The following is a 12,535-nucleotide window of genomic DNA, read 5'->3' on the forward strand; positions in this document are numbered from 1 at the left end:
TGGGAGACTACCTGTTAGCCATTTGTGCTCTCCTAGAATTGAAGTTATAAGTGTGACTGTGCAGGCAGAAGTAGCTGTGAGATTGGCTGCTGAGTCTTTTCAGGACCAGGTCTATGGCAGTATTGGTTCTACGGTAGAGCCAGAAACGAAGTTTCTGAAATAAAACAACTTGCTATGTGGTACAAGGAATCCTGTGGACAAGTCTACCTTCCAGCTCTTTCCACACCCATGTGCAGAGATTGCTGGGAGGCCAAGCCCATTGAGGCCCAGGCAACTGCTTTAGTCTTTGGTATAACTCAACTGAGCTTAGTGGGGCAAGAATCATGCATTTCCCTATCCTACGCGGGTGGCGCTGTGGGTAAACCTCAGCGCCTAAGACTTTCGCCTGGTCGGCGGTTCGAATCCCCGCGGTGGGGTAAGCTCCCGTCGTTCGGTCCCAGCTCCTGCCCATCTAGCAGTTCGAAAGCACCCTTAAGTGCAAGTAGATAAATAGGTACCGCTTTATAGCGGGAAGGTAAACGGCGTTTCTGTGTGCTGCTCTGGTGCCGGTTCACCAGAGCAGCTTCGTCACGCTGGCCACGTGACCCGGAAGTGTCTGCGGACAGTGCTGGCTCCCGGCCTCTAGAGTGAGATGAGCGCACAACCCTAGAATCTGTCAAGACTGGCCCGTACGGGCAGGGGTACCTTTACCTTTACCTTTATCCTATGCTAATGGAGAAATTGTTTTGCGTTATGTGGATTTGTGGGTTTTTGCAGGGTGGCAGCCAGCTCCTGGCTACCTAATACAGTGGTACCTTGGGTTACATACGCTTCAGGTTACATATGCTTCAGGTTACAGACTCCGCTAACCCAGAAATAGTGCTTCAGGTTAAGAACATTGCTTCAGGATGAGAACAGAAAATGTGCTCCGGCGGCACGGCAGCAGCAGGAGGCCCCATTAGCTAAAGTGGTGCTTCAGGTTAAGAACAGTTTCAGGTTAAGAATGGACTTCCGGAACAAATTAAGTACTTAACCCGAGGTACCACTGTATATGTTTTGAAAGCGTAAGGTTTTTCTGTGTCGGGCTGAATTAGTTTCTGATAGTGCATCGACTATAGTGTAGTGCAGGCATCCCCAAACTCGGCCCTCCAGTTGTTTTGGGACTACAGTTCCCATCATCCCTGACCACTGGTCCTGTTAGCTAGGGATGATGGGAGTTGTAGTCCCAAAACAGCTGGAGGGCTGAGTTTGGGGATGCCTGCTGCAGTGATTGTGAGGTTAGCACAGTTGGTTGGAGCATGGTGCTGAAAATCACAAGGTCGCAGGTTCGATCCCCATTTATGGACAGCTGCCTATTCCTGCCTGGCAGGGGGTTGGATCAGATGAAACTCAGGATCCCTTCCAACTCTACAATTCTTTGATTCTAGGTCTGGCTAAATGGATTCTGATAAACGTGCACAAATGAGAGTAGTTTTCATACTGTGAACAACAAACCTTAGTCATAGAGAGGAGAGGGTGGTGGGGTGGGGTGGAGCTGCCATTCTGACGCCAGTATCAGTGCTGCTTACCAGGGTCAGACTATGTGAATATACCAGCAGAAGTGCTATCCTGGTTCTGCCAGTATACCCATGCAGCCTGAACCTTACTACAAACCCAGCTAGCGGCAGCAAGGCCTGTGTCAGAAGGGCAGCTCTATGGCACCATGCCAGCTTCTGTGTATCTGTTCAGAAAAGATGAGCCTAGGGAAGAAATGTATGCATTGTGCAGATGCTGATAAAAACAACTAAAGCTCTTAATCTTCTGAGCACTGAAAAATAAAGGAAATACCGTCCACCACAAATGTCTCCAGCACAAGTTGCTTCCAAATGGCTGGGGTTCCACGGGAGGATAATTGTGACATTGGTCCATCCTCACTGGATATATAATAGGATCAAACTGAATTCCATTGCTACCAATTCTGGCAGCTTAAGATCATGTGTTTGGTTTCAACAATGAATTCCAAAAGAGGGGGTTCTTGGGTTTGGTTGGTTGTGGTATATATATTAAGCTATGTAAAAGTAAAGAGAACACTTTGAATAAAACCTTTTTACAGTTTATTGTCTATTATTAAAATGTATAAAAATGAAGATTTGAATAACTGAGGGACATTAAATGGTGAAATTCTATCCGTGCAAACAAATAAATAGTTATTTACAGTCTTTGGCAAAACAGAATGTTAAGTCTTGTTGGCATCTTGTGCTTATCCACATATATTCTTTCTCCCCTCCCCACCATCTCTCTCTAACTCTCTCTCTCTCTCTCTCTCTCTCTCTCTCTCTCTCTCTCTCTCTCTCACACACACACACACACACACACACATACAAAGGAAAAAGGAAACAGTCATAAATAATTTACATAGTATAGGCAAATATGGTACAATCGAAATATTAACATCTTAGTCCCATCGCTGATGTCTTCTTTTTATTTGAAGGATACAATAAGCATTATTACATGAATGAAATTTCCCTCACTTCTCTCTGGGACTTGGGGCTACACTTTTAGAAATACTAAAAATATGAGTTGCAAAAAAAAAAAAAACCCCACTCTGAACAAGCTTTTTTTTAAAAAAAAAAAAAACTCTCATTAAGAGGCCTTTTAAAAAGGTTGTTAATATGGCAAAACTAAGAATGTGCAATAAAGCCAGAAGCACTGGATTCTTGATAAAGGTATATAACATCAAAATCTACTCAGAAATTGGTTTGAAAACAGCTGACATTTGCTCACTGTATTCTCAAACAAGGCAGGAGATTGTTATCCCAAGCCCAAACCTGGCTGTGAATGCAGCAGCTGAGATGCTAATGTAGAAGCCTCAGCTACAGAAGCTGTCGCATTCATTCTGATGCAGCGGTAGGGACAGCCCTGAGCTTGAATTGCATCCTTTTGCATCCATGAAGATGCTTTGACAATTGTGCGACTGGAAGTACTCACCTGTGGCTGAATTCTTTTGCCACAGTCCTTCTTGAGACATCCACATGCATATCCCTGGCTGGCTGCAAAAGCTTCCACGCAATTCCCCAGCCTCACCAAGCAGCCAGGGCTTTAATACATATCTTAATGTGGATTCCCACATGGCAGCTGTTTGTGACAGAGAATGGATTCTGCCCCCTCCTGACTCCAGCCCAACAGCGGATTGGCAGGTTTCTAGATTCTTTTACACAGCTGCGCATGCACAACCCTCTTTTGCAATCCAGAGAGACGCATGCAGCAGAGTGCACAGAGGAGTCAGCAACAAGGCCATTGTTCTCTTCTCTTAGTAATGCTCACCCACGAACAAAACCACACCAGCAAGTTTACCTCATGGGCAAAGTTCATTCAGTTTAAAATAACAAAAAAGAGTGTTAAATATGTGCATACTATTGTATAATGGAATAACTGTTGTATCTGGTTAGGATAAAGGCTGACATACCTTCAGCATTCTTTTCTTTAAAAGTCCTATATACAGCAGACATACGTAAAAAATAATAATACAAAAATGGTGGGCAATAGTAAATATCAAGGTTCCACTTAGAAGGTCTCGAGGGCTACTTAATTATTTGGCAATTTTCAGAGCAATTTAAAATTATTGTGACGTATAATTACATATATAACATGTATTCACCGGTTGGACCATTAAAGGCATTATGTAGTCATCTCTTCTGTGAGTTCTTCCGTGGCTAAGGTGCTCTATGCTTTCAAATAAATTACTGGAGAACATAGCTGCGCATCGCAATAAATAAATAGCACCGACGTCCTTATAACTGGAACCGTAATATGTTACCAGATTTTGTTAATGGTAGCATTGCCACCTTATCAGAAACCCGGATCAAAGTTTGGGGTTTCAAAGTGCTTGCTGTGACAGCGTCAGGAAAAAGGTTTCACCTGGCCAGGAACCATTTTCATGAGACACCTTAAGCACGCTGCTGTTCATCAGGTCAATTAGTGCACATTTAAGTTCTCACCACTGCTTATCTTCCTAGACAAAATTCAAAGGGCTGATTATACGCTTTACATGACAGCCACATTTTCTACTTTCCCACCCTCTGGGTTATAAGCAACCAAGTTTTACTCAGAGTAGACCCACTACAATGAATTAGTCGTGCCCGTCTATTAATTTCAGAATGTCTGCTCTGACTGTGACTACTAGCATGCATCTCCATGGCTCCCAATGCGCACTCACGGATAAAATGTCTCTAAATGCAATGGCCAAGCACCAGGAATCCCCCCATACAACCTTTCATAGTACACTGCATGGTATACAGTGATATGCTGAGTGTGTCTTTGAGGCAAAGGGTGAATTCATATGGGAAAGGGGTCATCAAGTAGTTGAACCCATTTTATAAAAAGGAGCATCTACAAGCTTTGGCTGACATTCACAACCCCCCTCCCCAATTTATTGCAGGGCAGTCCTAAAGTCACAAGAACAGCTCCAGAGTATAGGATGCTGAGCTTCATATAATGCCAGTTTCCTCCAGAGTGTAGCATATGAAGATGCCTCGTACTAAATCAGACCATTGGTCCATCTACATCCGTATTGTCTACACTGGCGGGTTGCTCACCAGTGACTCAGATGTCCTACCCAAAGATTCTGGGGCACGAACCTGGGATCTTTTGCATGTAACACACATGCTTTACCTCTGAGCTGCAGCACTTCCACTAGAAGTATTACTTTGGAGACATGCAAAATAAACATTTAATAATGTTGGGCTGTTGATGCAGCTTCCCTGCTCCACTCCCCACAAAATTATATGTGAGTAGGATACTAGATGCCTGCCAGCTCCTGCTCATGAGGTATCAAGATTCCCTGATATCCACATACTTTGAATGAACAACCCTGAAATAACTGGCATTTTAATTTGTATGCCCCCAGGAGAATAATTCCAAATTCACTTCTTTAAAACAGAATTGGATACAAGATCTAAAGAGCCCCATTGGATGTTAAGCTGTCGTCGTTCTCTCTGCAGCCTGCTCACGCGCTAGTATTTGTCATTAGAAGAGAAGCATTATTTTAAACTTCAAGCATGTGGCTTACCTAAAAAGCTGTTAGAGGATTAGTAACATTTGAAGTTTGTGGAGCCATCTTCTTGGGTGGCTGTTGCCTTAGTTTTCCATGGCTTCTTAAATGAGTAGGATATTTAGGGTTTGGTCCTTCTCAGTTTTGATGAACTATATCTCCCAGATTTTGTGTCACCAAGGCCCAGCCCTGATCTGAGCAAGTAATGTGGCCTGAAGAAGTGGTCTTACTTACAACCACTTCCTCCCTCTTGATGTAATAATACCCCCCCTCACATTCTTCCATATCTATATCCATATAAATACATTAAGTAATTACACTTTTACACTTTATATGTAAACGTCATTTTAAAAACAACAACAACAACCCTAAACAAATGACTGAATAAATGTGTCTGCCAAGTTTTCACTCTATACGTCAATCAGTTTTTGCTTCCGTGGTGGGTTTGATGGTCACATTCAGGCCCTGTCAGTCCAAGCTCTTAGAAGGCACTGGGGTGTAGAATCAGAGGGATTTCTCCTGGCTGCAGGGAGGCACAAGGTCTGGGGAACATGCCAGAGTTGAAAAATAAGTGAGGGATTTGGAGTACCAGGATGAACAGAGGTGTCTAGTTTAACGGCATCTACAGTACTTTGCTGGTTTTGCAGCAGCTTTACCTCAGACATCTGCAACAGAAAGAAGCAATTGCTAAGTACAATTCCCACATTTGGATTGCATTGCAGTAAACATGGGGGGGGGGGAGTTACTTGTGTTTGGACATTTAAAGCTTTTATCCCATCTTTCAAAAAGCAAACTATTATAATGCAATAAATATGCACAGTAAAAATCAGGTAAAAACCAATGGGTTCCAATGGGCTGTTACTTCTCCCATTTGCATCTTGCCCTTCTGTCAAGGAATGCAGAGCGGCCTGCACAGCATTGTCTCGTTATTCTTACAACAATACTGTGATGTAAGTTGAGCTAAGAGATAGTGACTTGCCCCAGGGTCACCCAAATTAATGACTGTACTGAAATTTGGACCCAGGTCTCCCAAGTCTGAGACTCTACTCTCACCACTACATTGTCTCTTGCTACTTGTGTAACTCCAGTCCTTCGGACCATACTGCTAGCTACAGATTATATGGTTGATTCTCTGGTCTCGGACCCAAGGTGATCACAACAAGAGCACAACAAGAGCACCACCACCATGCAAATATATGGTAAACGATTCAGAAATTGGTCCCCAAATGCATATTTGGGTTAAAGGTGGGTCCTGGGTCTGAAAAGGCTGAGGATGCCTAAGTTAATGATGGTCAGGGAAAATGCTTAGCCTTATGTCATAGGTCATATTTGCTTGGGGGGGGGGACCTCACATATGAGGAGTGGCACATGCAAGTCAGGTTGCCTAATGCATGGAATCTGGCTCTGATTATGACAATTAATTATGCTCAATGCTTTCTTCGGGGGGGGCGCAGGGGTACGCATACCCCTAAACATTTTGTAAATCTAAGTTTGGCCTCATTGAGGTGCAGTATTTCAATATGAGTAGGAAAATGATAGTACCCCTAAACATATTTTTTTTGGGGGGGAGCACTGATTATACTTGCTCTAGCCTCAAGCTGGATACACACAATTGCTATTAATTGCTATACACATTTGCTATTAAGAAAGCTGTCTCACTGAATCCATTTTCATTCATAATGTAGATACATATATAAAAGATTGTTTAATAAAAGGAATCAAAGGCACTCAGAAGGTTGCTTCACAAATACATGGCCAACACTTGATACTGCAAAATCGGATGACCTGCAAGTTTGAATGAGCCATAAAAACATAAGACCCTGCTGGATCAGGTCCATGGTCCCTCCCATTGAAAAAGTCTGCAACCCCCCTGCAAACACTAAAGTAGTTATTGCCATTATGGTGATGGATGCATTAACTTACCTTTGCATTCATACTTGAGGTCAGAGAAGTAAACCATCTCTTGTGAAAAGACAAAAAGACCTAATCGCCCACCAGCATAGGTTTTGTCATAGATTGGTCCAGAGTCTGCCATGACCTGCTTTCCTTCGTACACTAAAACCCTTTGAAAGGGGAACAAAGTCTAGATTAGACACCGTTCTTGAAATGATACACTTTCTTTCTAGTGGCAGTAAAAGCTCTAATAAGAAAAACAAAGTGACATCAGATTCACACCCAGGTTTTTACAGTATACAACTTCTACCTATCTACCACACAGTCTGCTCAAACACTCCTCACAGAAGTAGTTTTATGGACACATCTGAAAAAGATTTCCCAGTTCTGATTTAGGCCAGCCAAGTTCAATGAAGTGAATCTATTCTGAGGAGAGGTAAGATGCATATTCTGTTGGAAGCTGCTCAGAGTGGCTTCCAACATTGTTGTTGTTGTTGTTGTTGTTGTTGTTGTTGTTGTTGTTGTTGTTGTTGTTGTTGTTGTCATGCACGCAAGTTGAAGAAACAACTCCATAGTCTTGAGGTCATGTTGTGCACTGTGTGATCTCTGACAGCTGATGTTATTGTGCATTTCAGCTGAAATTGCTAAATATTCCATAATACATTAGCCTGTTTTCAGAAAGAAACATTCCCACTAACCTCAGACAGTTAATGGTTGGGCTTATGCAATGAAATAAGTGGTATACGTGTTCTATTTCAAAGCCCTAGGTTTTGCTGAGAACATAATTATTAGGATTTGTTTGTGGCACTGCTTTCTAGATGTGAGAGCATGGGAAAATATAGCTGTCAAAGAAGGGCTAATTGAATGTGAGAGAAACTCACAGAAATATATATATATATATATATATATATATATATATATATATATATATATATATATATATATATATTCCTGCCAGAGAATGGTTACACCACGACAGACTTTAACACCAACCCAGAGAATGTTACCATGCTTGAGCCACATTAAAAGTCAGCCATGATTAACTTAAGTTTCACTAACTCCAAAAGGTCATAGGGATGACAAATTTTCCTGGGAACTGGTTGTCCATACTTGTGTATTCTGGGTGCTGTGTGACTCATGGAGATTGGATGCACATCAGAACGCATCTGGTGTGCATCTGACTTCTGAAAAATGCTCAATTATTCTTAAGAGTCAAATTAGAGTGCAAAAACCTACTTGAATTAACAAATGTTACAAGTTTAAAGGTTCTGGATAAGCAACTGTTCAGCAGTGCCAAGAACAGATGGAAGCCTTGCATCTGGCTGTGTGTGAATGATGATCCAGCTATAACCTGGAGAAGTTGAGTTTCTGCTGTATCCTTATGCGGTTATATGCCCAATAAGTTATATCTTACAACCAGTTGAGAAATCTTCTCTTATATCCTCAAACAATATAGCTAAATCCAGGAAGTAGGCTGGTGTGCTGTATGGCTACATATTCATCCAGAACGACAACAGCTATATTGGGCTAGACCAATCTAACTAGGTTCCCATCTTCAACCGCAGACCACAATAGCTAACAGCCACTCATATGTGCCCTACAGGTTCTTTTAAGGTGCCAAGATATTTAACCAGAGCCATAATTATATTTTATGTGGTTGCCCAGGCGGGCACATTTTGTGACCCATGACAGCGGCAAAACAAGAGGACTATACAATGGCAATGGGATAAAATCAGGCCAAATCTTTAATTGACAACAGCAGGCAGGGCAAAGGGTTGGCTTGGCATTGGGTCCCACGATCCCTTCATCATTCCACATGCCCCATGTTGATGGAATGGATGCACTGGGTTTGGATCTCTCCAAACCTGTACCATGGGAGTTGGCCAGGGTTAAACCTTGCCATGGTGCAAGTCAAGCAAGCAAGTTCTCACTGGGGGACCAGGATGCAGATTCCAACCAGGCAGATACCAAACCCACGATTAGGTTTGCTGCGGTCAATCCTCCCCACAGGCCCCTTATGGCCCCCCCCATATACTATGTTGATCCTGACCAATGCCATTTCCTCACTCAAACAAAGTTCTTCCACCTAACAAGGAAACCATAATTTCACTGAGCGAAAGGAGGGGGAAAACCCAACCAAGTGCCAATCAGGTTGAGAAGGGTGGGAGGAATTCATTTCCAGCTCTGTCAACCAGCAACCCAAAATTGCTCAGTGAAGGCTCTAACACGAGGGTGTGCGGGCAGGAAGCTCTCAAAGCAAAGTGGCTCTGTGCTCCAGGGGAAGCAGCCTTATATAGGCTTCCCCTCCTCTCTGCAGCAAGAGCTCATGGGGCAGCTTTTTCCTATGATGAGACCATTGCAGAGAGAAGATTTGCCTAGTATTTTGCTGCAATCTATGGGCTACAGCGCTGCCGGGCAAATGTGCTTATTGGGCACAGAACGGGGTATATAGCATAAGAAGAAGAGTTTGGATTTGATATCCCACTTTATCACTACCCTAAGGAGTTTCAAAGCAGCTAACATTCTCCTTTCCCTTCCTCCCCCACAACAAACACTCTGTGAGGTGAGTGGGGCTGAGAGACTTCAAAGAAGTGTGACTGGCCCAAGGTCACCCAGCAGCTTCATGTGGAGGAGCAGAGACGCGAACCTGGTTCCCCAGATTACGAGACTACCGCTCTTAACCACTACACCATACTGGCTCTCAAGGGCTCTCTAGTGGGAAATGAGAAAATTACCTGTTTAAATGCCCCCCCATGTAAAAAGCTCCTGACATGTACAGATGCCAGGCAAAACATTCCTCTTCTCCCAGTCCTTTGGCTAATTAAACAATACATGGCCTTTTAAACAATACATGGCCTTTTAAACTATAGTGGTTGTTTGTTACTATGTTATATATTTTTGTGCTTTTATATTGTAAACCTTAAAGGCCCAAACTATATACTATTTCTTAAAAACTTGAATTTGCCTAAAGGACCCATGCGACTAAGTTTACCAATGACAAGAACGTCTGTTTTATTTACTGAATAGGCATATTGCCTGCACCATTCTCACACAATGTCACATTTGCATGGGAGTCCTGACACTGCAGGTATTTTATCATGAAAAAACATGTGAGAATGGGGGTATTTCACTGAAATAATTTGTGTGAATAAATGGCTGCATGTCTGCATTTAAGTTAAGACTGGCTTCAGATGGACAAATCTGAGCTAACATCACAAGCCTACAAAAATATTTAGAGTTGCCTTAATCTCAGTTCCATTTAGTTCTAAGAAGGTGGGAATCAGTTCTTCCAATCTTCATTTTAGCTTTGTTTTGACATTTTTCTTTTTTTCCCTTCAAAATTCAGATTAGTACAAAAAAGTCCAAAAATTTGGAGGTATCATTTTTTTATCTAATAATGGCTGTGTTTATATGAGCCATTTGAAGGAAATTGAACACATCTGATGGCGTGGAAAGCTGGGGAACACTCCCAAATCTTCCAGTGCCGAAAGTCTGCCATAAAAGAAGTGACAGTGCTGGAATTTGGTTACAAACCACTAAATAAAACCTCATTTATGATCAGATGGAAAAGCAATACAGTGTATTACAAGAAATGTCATACTTTATTAATCCCGTCTTAGGCCTGTGGACCAAATGCCACCTGTAAGCAGTGTAATCTTTCCAGCCAATATTCTTGGGGTCGTGCCACAAGGTACGCACCTGTGGAAGAAGTTAAAAAACAACAACACTTCAGTGAGTGATTTGCATTAACAAGTGGGGCAAATCCAATTCCTATAAACTCTGTCTTTTAGACAGAAACCACAACCCACATTTTAAATGCGCTGCCATAGTTTCTATGCCCCCCTCCAGTTTGGTCAGTTAATATGAGATGTTCATTCTGTAGCTTTCCCAGCTAAATGCTGTTGTGATTAGACAGGGAGCAGAGGGAGTGTTGCATATTTTGAGTACCTGTAAAGGGTGCACTGTCTTTCTGTACAAAGGGATCCCTGGGCTGCTCAGGGTTGGATGTGAAAAACCCATTTGGCAAAAGTATTCCCAAGCACAGAAGTCGAACGGAATCCATTCTGGTAGTCCGTTCGGCTTCCAAAACGTTCGGAAACCAAAGCACAGCTTCCGATTGGCTGCAGGAAACTCCTGCAGCCAATAAGAAGCCGTGGAAGCCACCCGGGACGTTTGGGTTCCAAAAAACGTTCATAAACCGGAACACTCATTTCCAGGTTTGCGGTGTTTGGGACCCAAAACATTAGACTTGCAAGGCGTTCGTGATCCAAGGTACCAAACTGTACTTTCTCCTGCAAAGAGCAAGGGACAACAATTCACTAATACAGGAGAAAATAATTGGACACAGGGTCACTATTGAAGTCCAACCTGGAAGTGGAGGCTTCTTGGGTGGGGCAGTTTAATCCCGGCCAAAAGTTTCCAAGACAATATCCAATTAAAAAGAAATAGAATGAAATAAAAACTTGGCCATTGGTTGATCATTATAATGAAAGATAGGACCAAAACAATGGTTGCCAATGCTATGTCATGATGGTATATGAGAAAGGGACAATTCGAAGAACACTTAGCTGAATGTGACTCATACATCTCTTACCTGTCCAGGTGTGTTTCCTGTATGCCAAAGGGCATTTCTCAAATGTTCGCCAGTGCCAGTTGTAGAGTTCACTACTTTAAGTGATACCCCTGAGTAACCATAAGCTCTGGTGGGCTTGTCCTCCCAATATGTCTGAGAAATTTGTTTCCACATCAGGACATAGAAGCGACTGCTGGACTGGTAGCCAAAGACAAACCCAGCATAGTCATCATCCCGGTCTGTGTTGACATAGAACGTACCACTGAAGTCAACAGAACTGAACTCATCATAACCTGGAGGAGGGTAGAAAATGTAAGTGTTTAGTTCCCAAAGGGATTGCAGCTTGCTGAGAATTTGGGCAGAAAGAAGCTAGATTATCCATTTAGTCTCAGGCACTTGCCATTACTTTCTATTATGATGCTATTTGATTTGGTTCATCCCTTCTTTCTCCAGTCATATTATCAGTTCTTTGGTTTCTAGACTTCATCAGTCACTACCCTTTCTGTTACTTCATACTTGCTTTATAATGAAATCATTTTTAAATAGGCATATTTATTGATGCACACATGGACCTTGATATAGGAAGGAGCTTCACATTTTTCAGTTCAGTTCTACAGCCATGAAAAACAAAACTTCAAAATATTTAAAAAGAAAAAAGTGACAATTACAGAATGCTTTTGAAATGCTTGTATACCACATGCAAGAGCAATATTATGGGTTATGTCCCACAGCCTGATGCAGAAAGATTAATACATTCCATCCAGTCTCATATATATATATATATATATATATATATATATATATATATATATATATTCCAATCTAAATCATCTATGAATGCTGACTTGTTATTATGCAGCTCTTTATTATTGCCAAACATTCCTCAGAAGTTATGTGTGCTTCCAACTTTTCCAAATCCATTTCAGAATGTTAAGTTTAGAAAGAGGTTCTTAAATTGAACATATAAACTGCCTCAAATATTTCAGCTTCTTCTGATCAGTAGCCCGGACAATCTAATTTCTAGCTAATAGTTGTGCACAATTCGGAGAAGCATGTGGCTA

The 12,535-nt window shown here is 42.1% G+C and overlaps 1 protein-coding gene across 1 annotated transcript in view; it reads right to left on the minus strand.

The window, feature by feature from the left end:
* Window positions 1-2,049: 2,049 nt before the first annotated feature.
* Window positions 2,050-12,535, minus strand: part of THBS2 (thrombospondin 2) — a 45,130-nt gene continuing 34,644 nt past the window's right edge. The window contains exons 19-22 of the mRNA XM_083496414.1: window positions 11,496-11,767; window positions 10,503-10,600; window positions 6,932-7,071; window positions 2,050-5,673 (exon numbers count right to left, since the gene is read on the minus strand). Coding sequence (XP_083352540.1) covers window positions 5,666-5,673; window positions 6,932-7,071; window positions 10,503-10,600; window positions 11,496-11,767 — 518 coding nt within the window. The 3' untranslated portion in view covers window positions 2,050-5,665. The remainder of the gene's footprint in view (window positions 5,674-6,931; window positions 7,072-10,502; window positions 10,601-11,495; window positions 11,768-12,535) is intronic.

Source organism: Podarcis liolepis (genome assembly GCF_965112155.1).
Source record: "Podarcis liolepis genome assembly, chromosome: 3".
NCBI classification, from domain to species: Eukaryota; Metazoa; Chordata; class Lepidosauria; order Squamata; family Lacertidae; genus Podarcis; species Podarcis liolepis.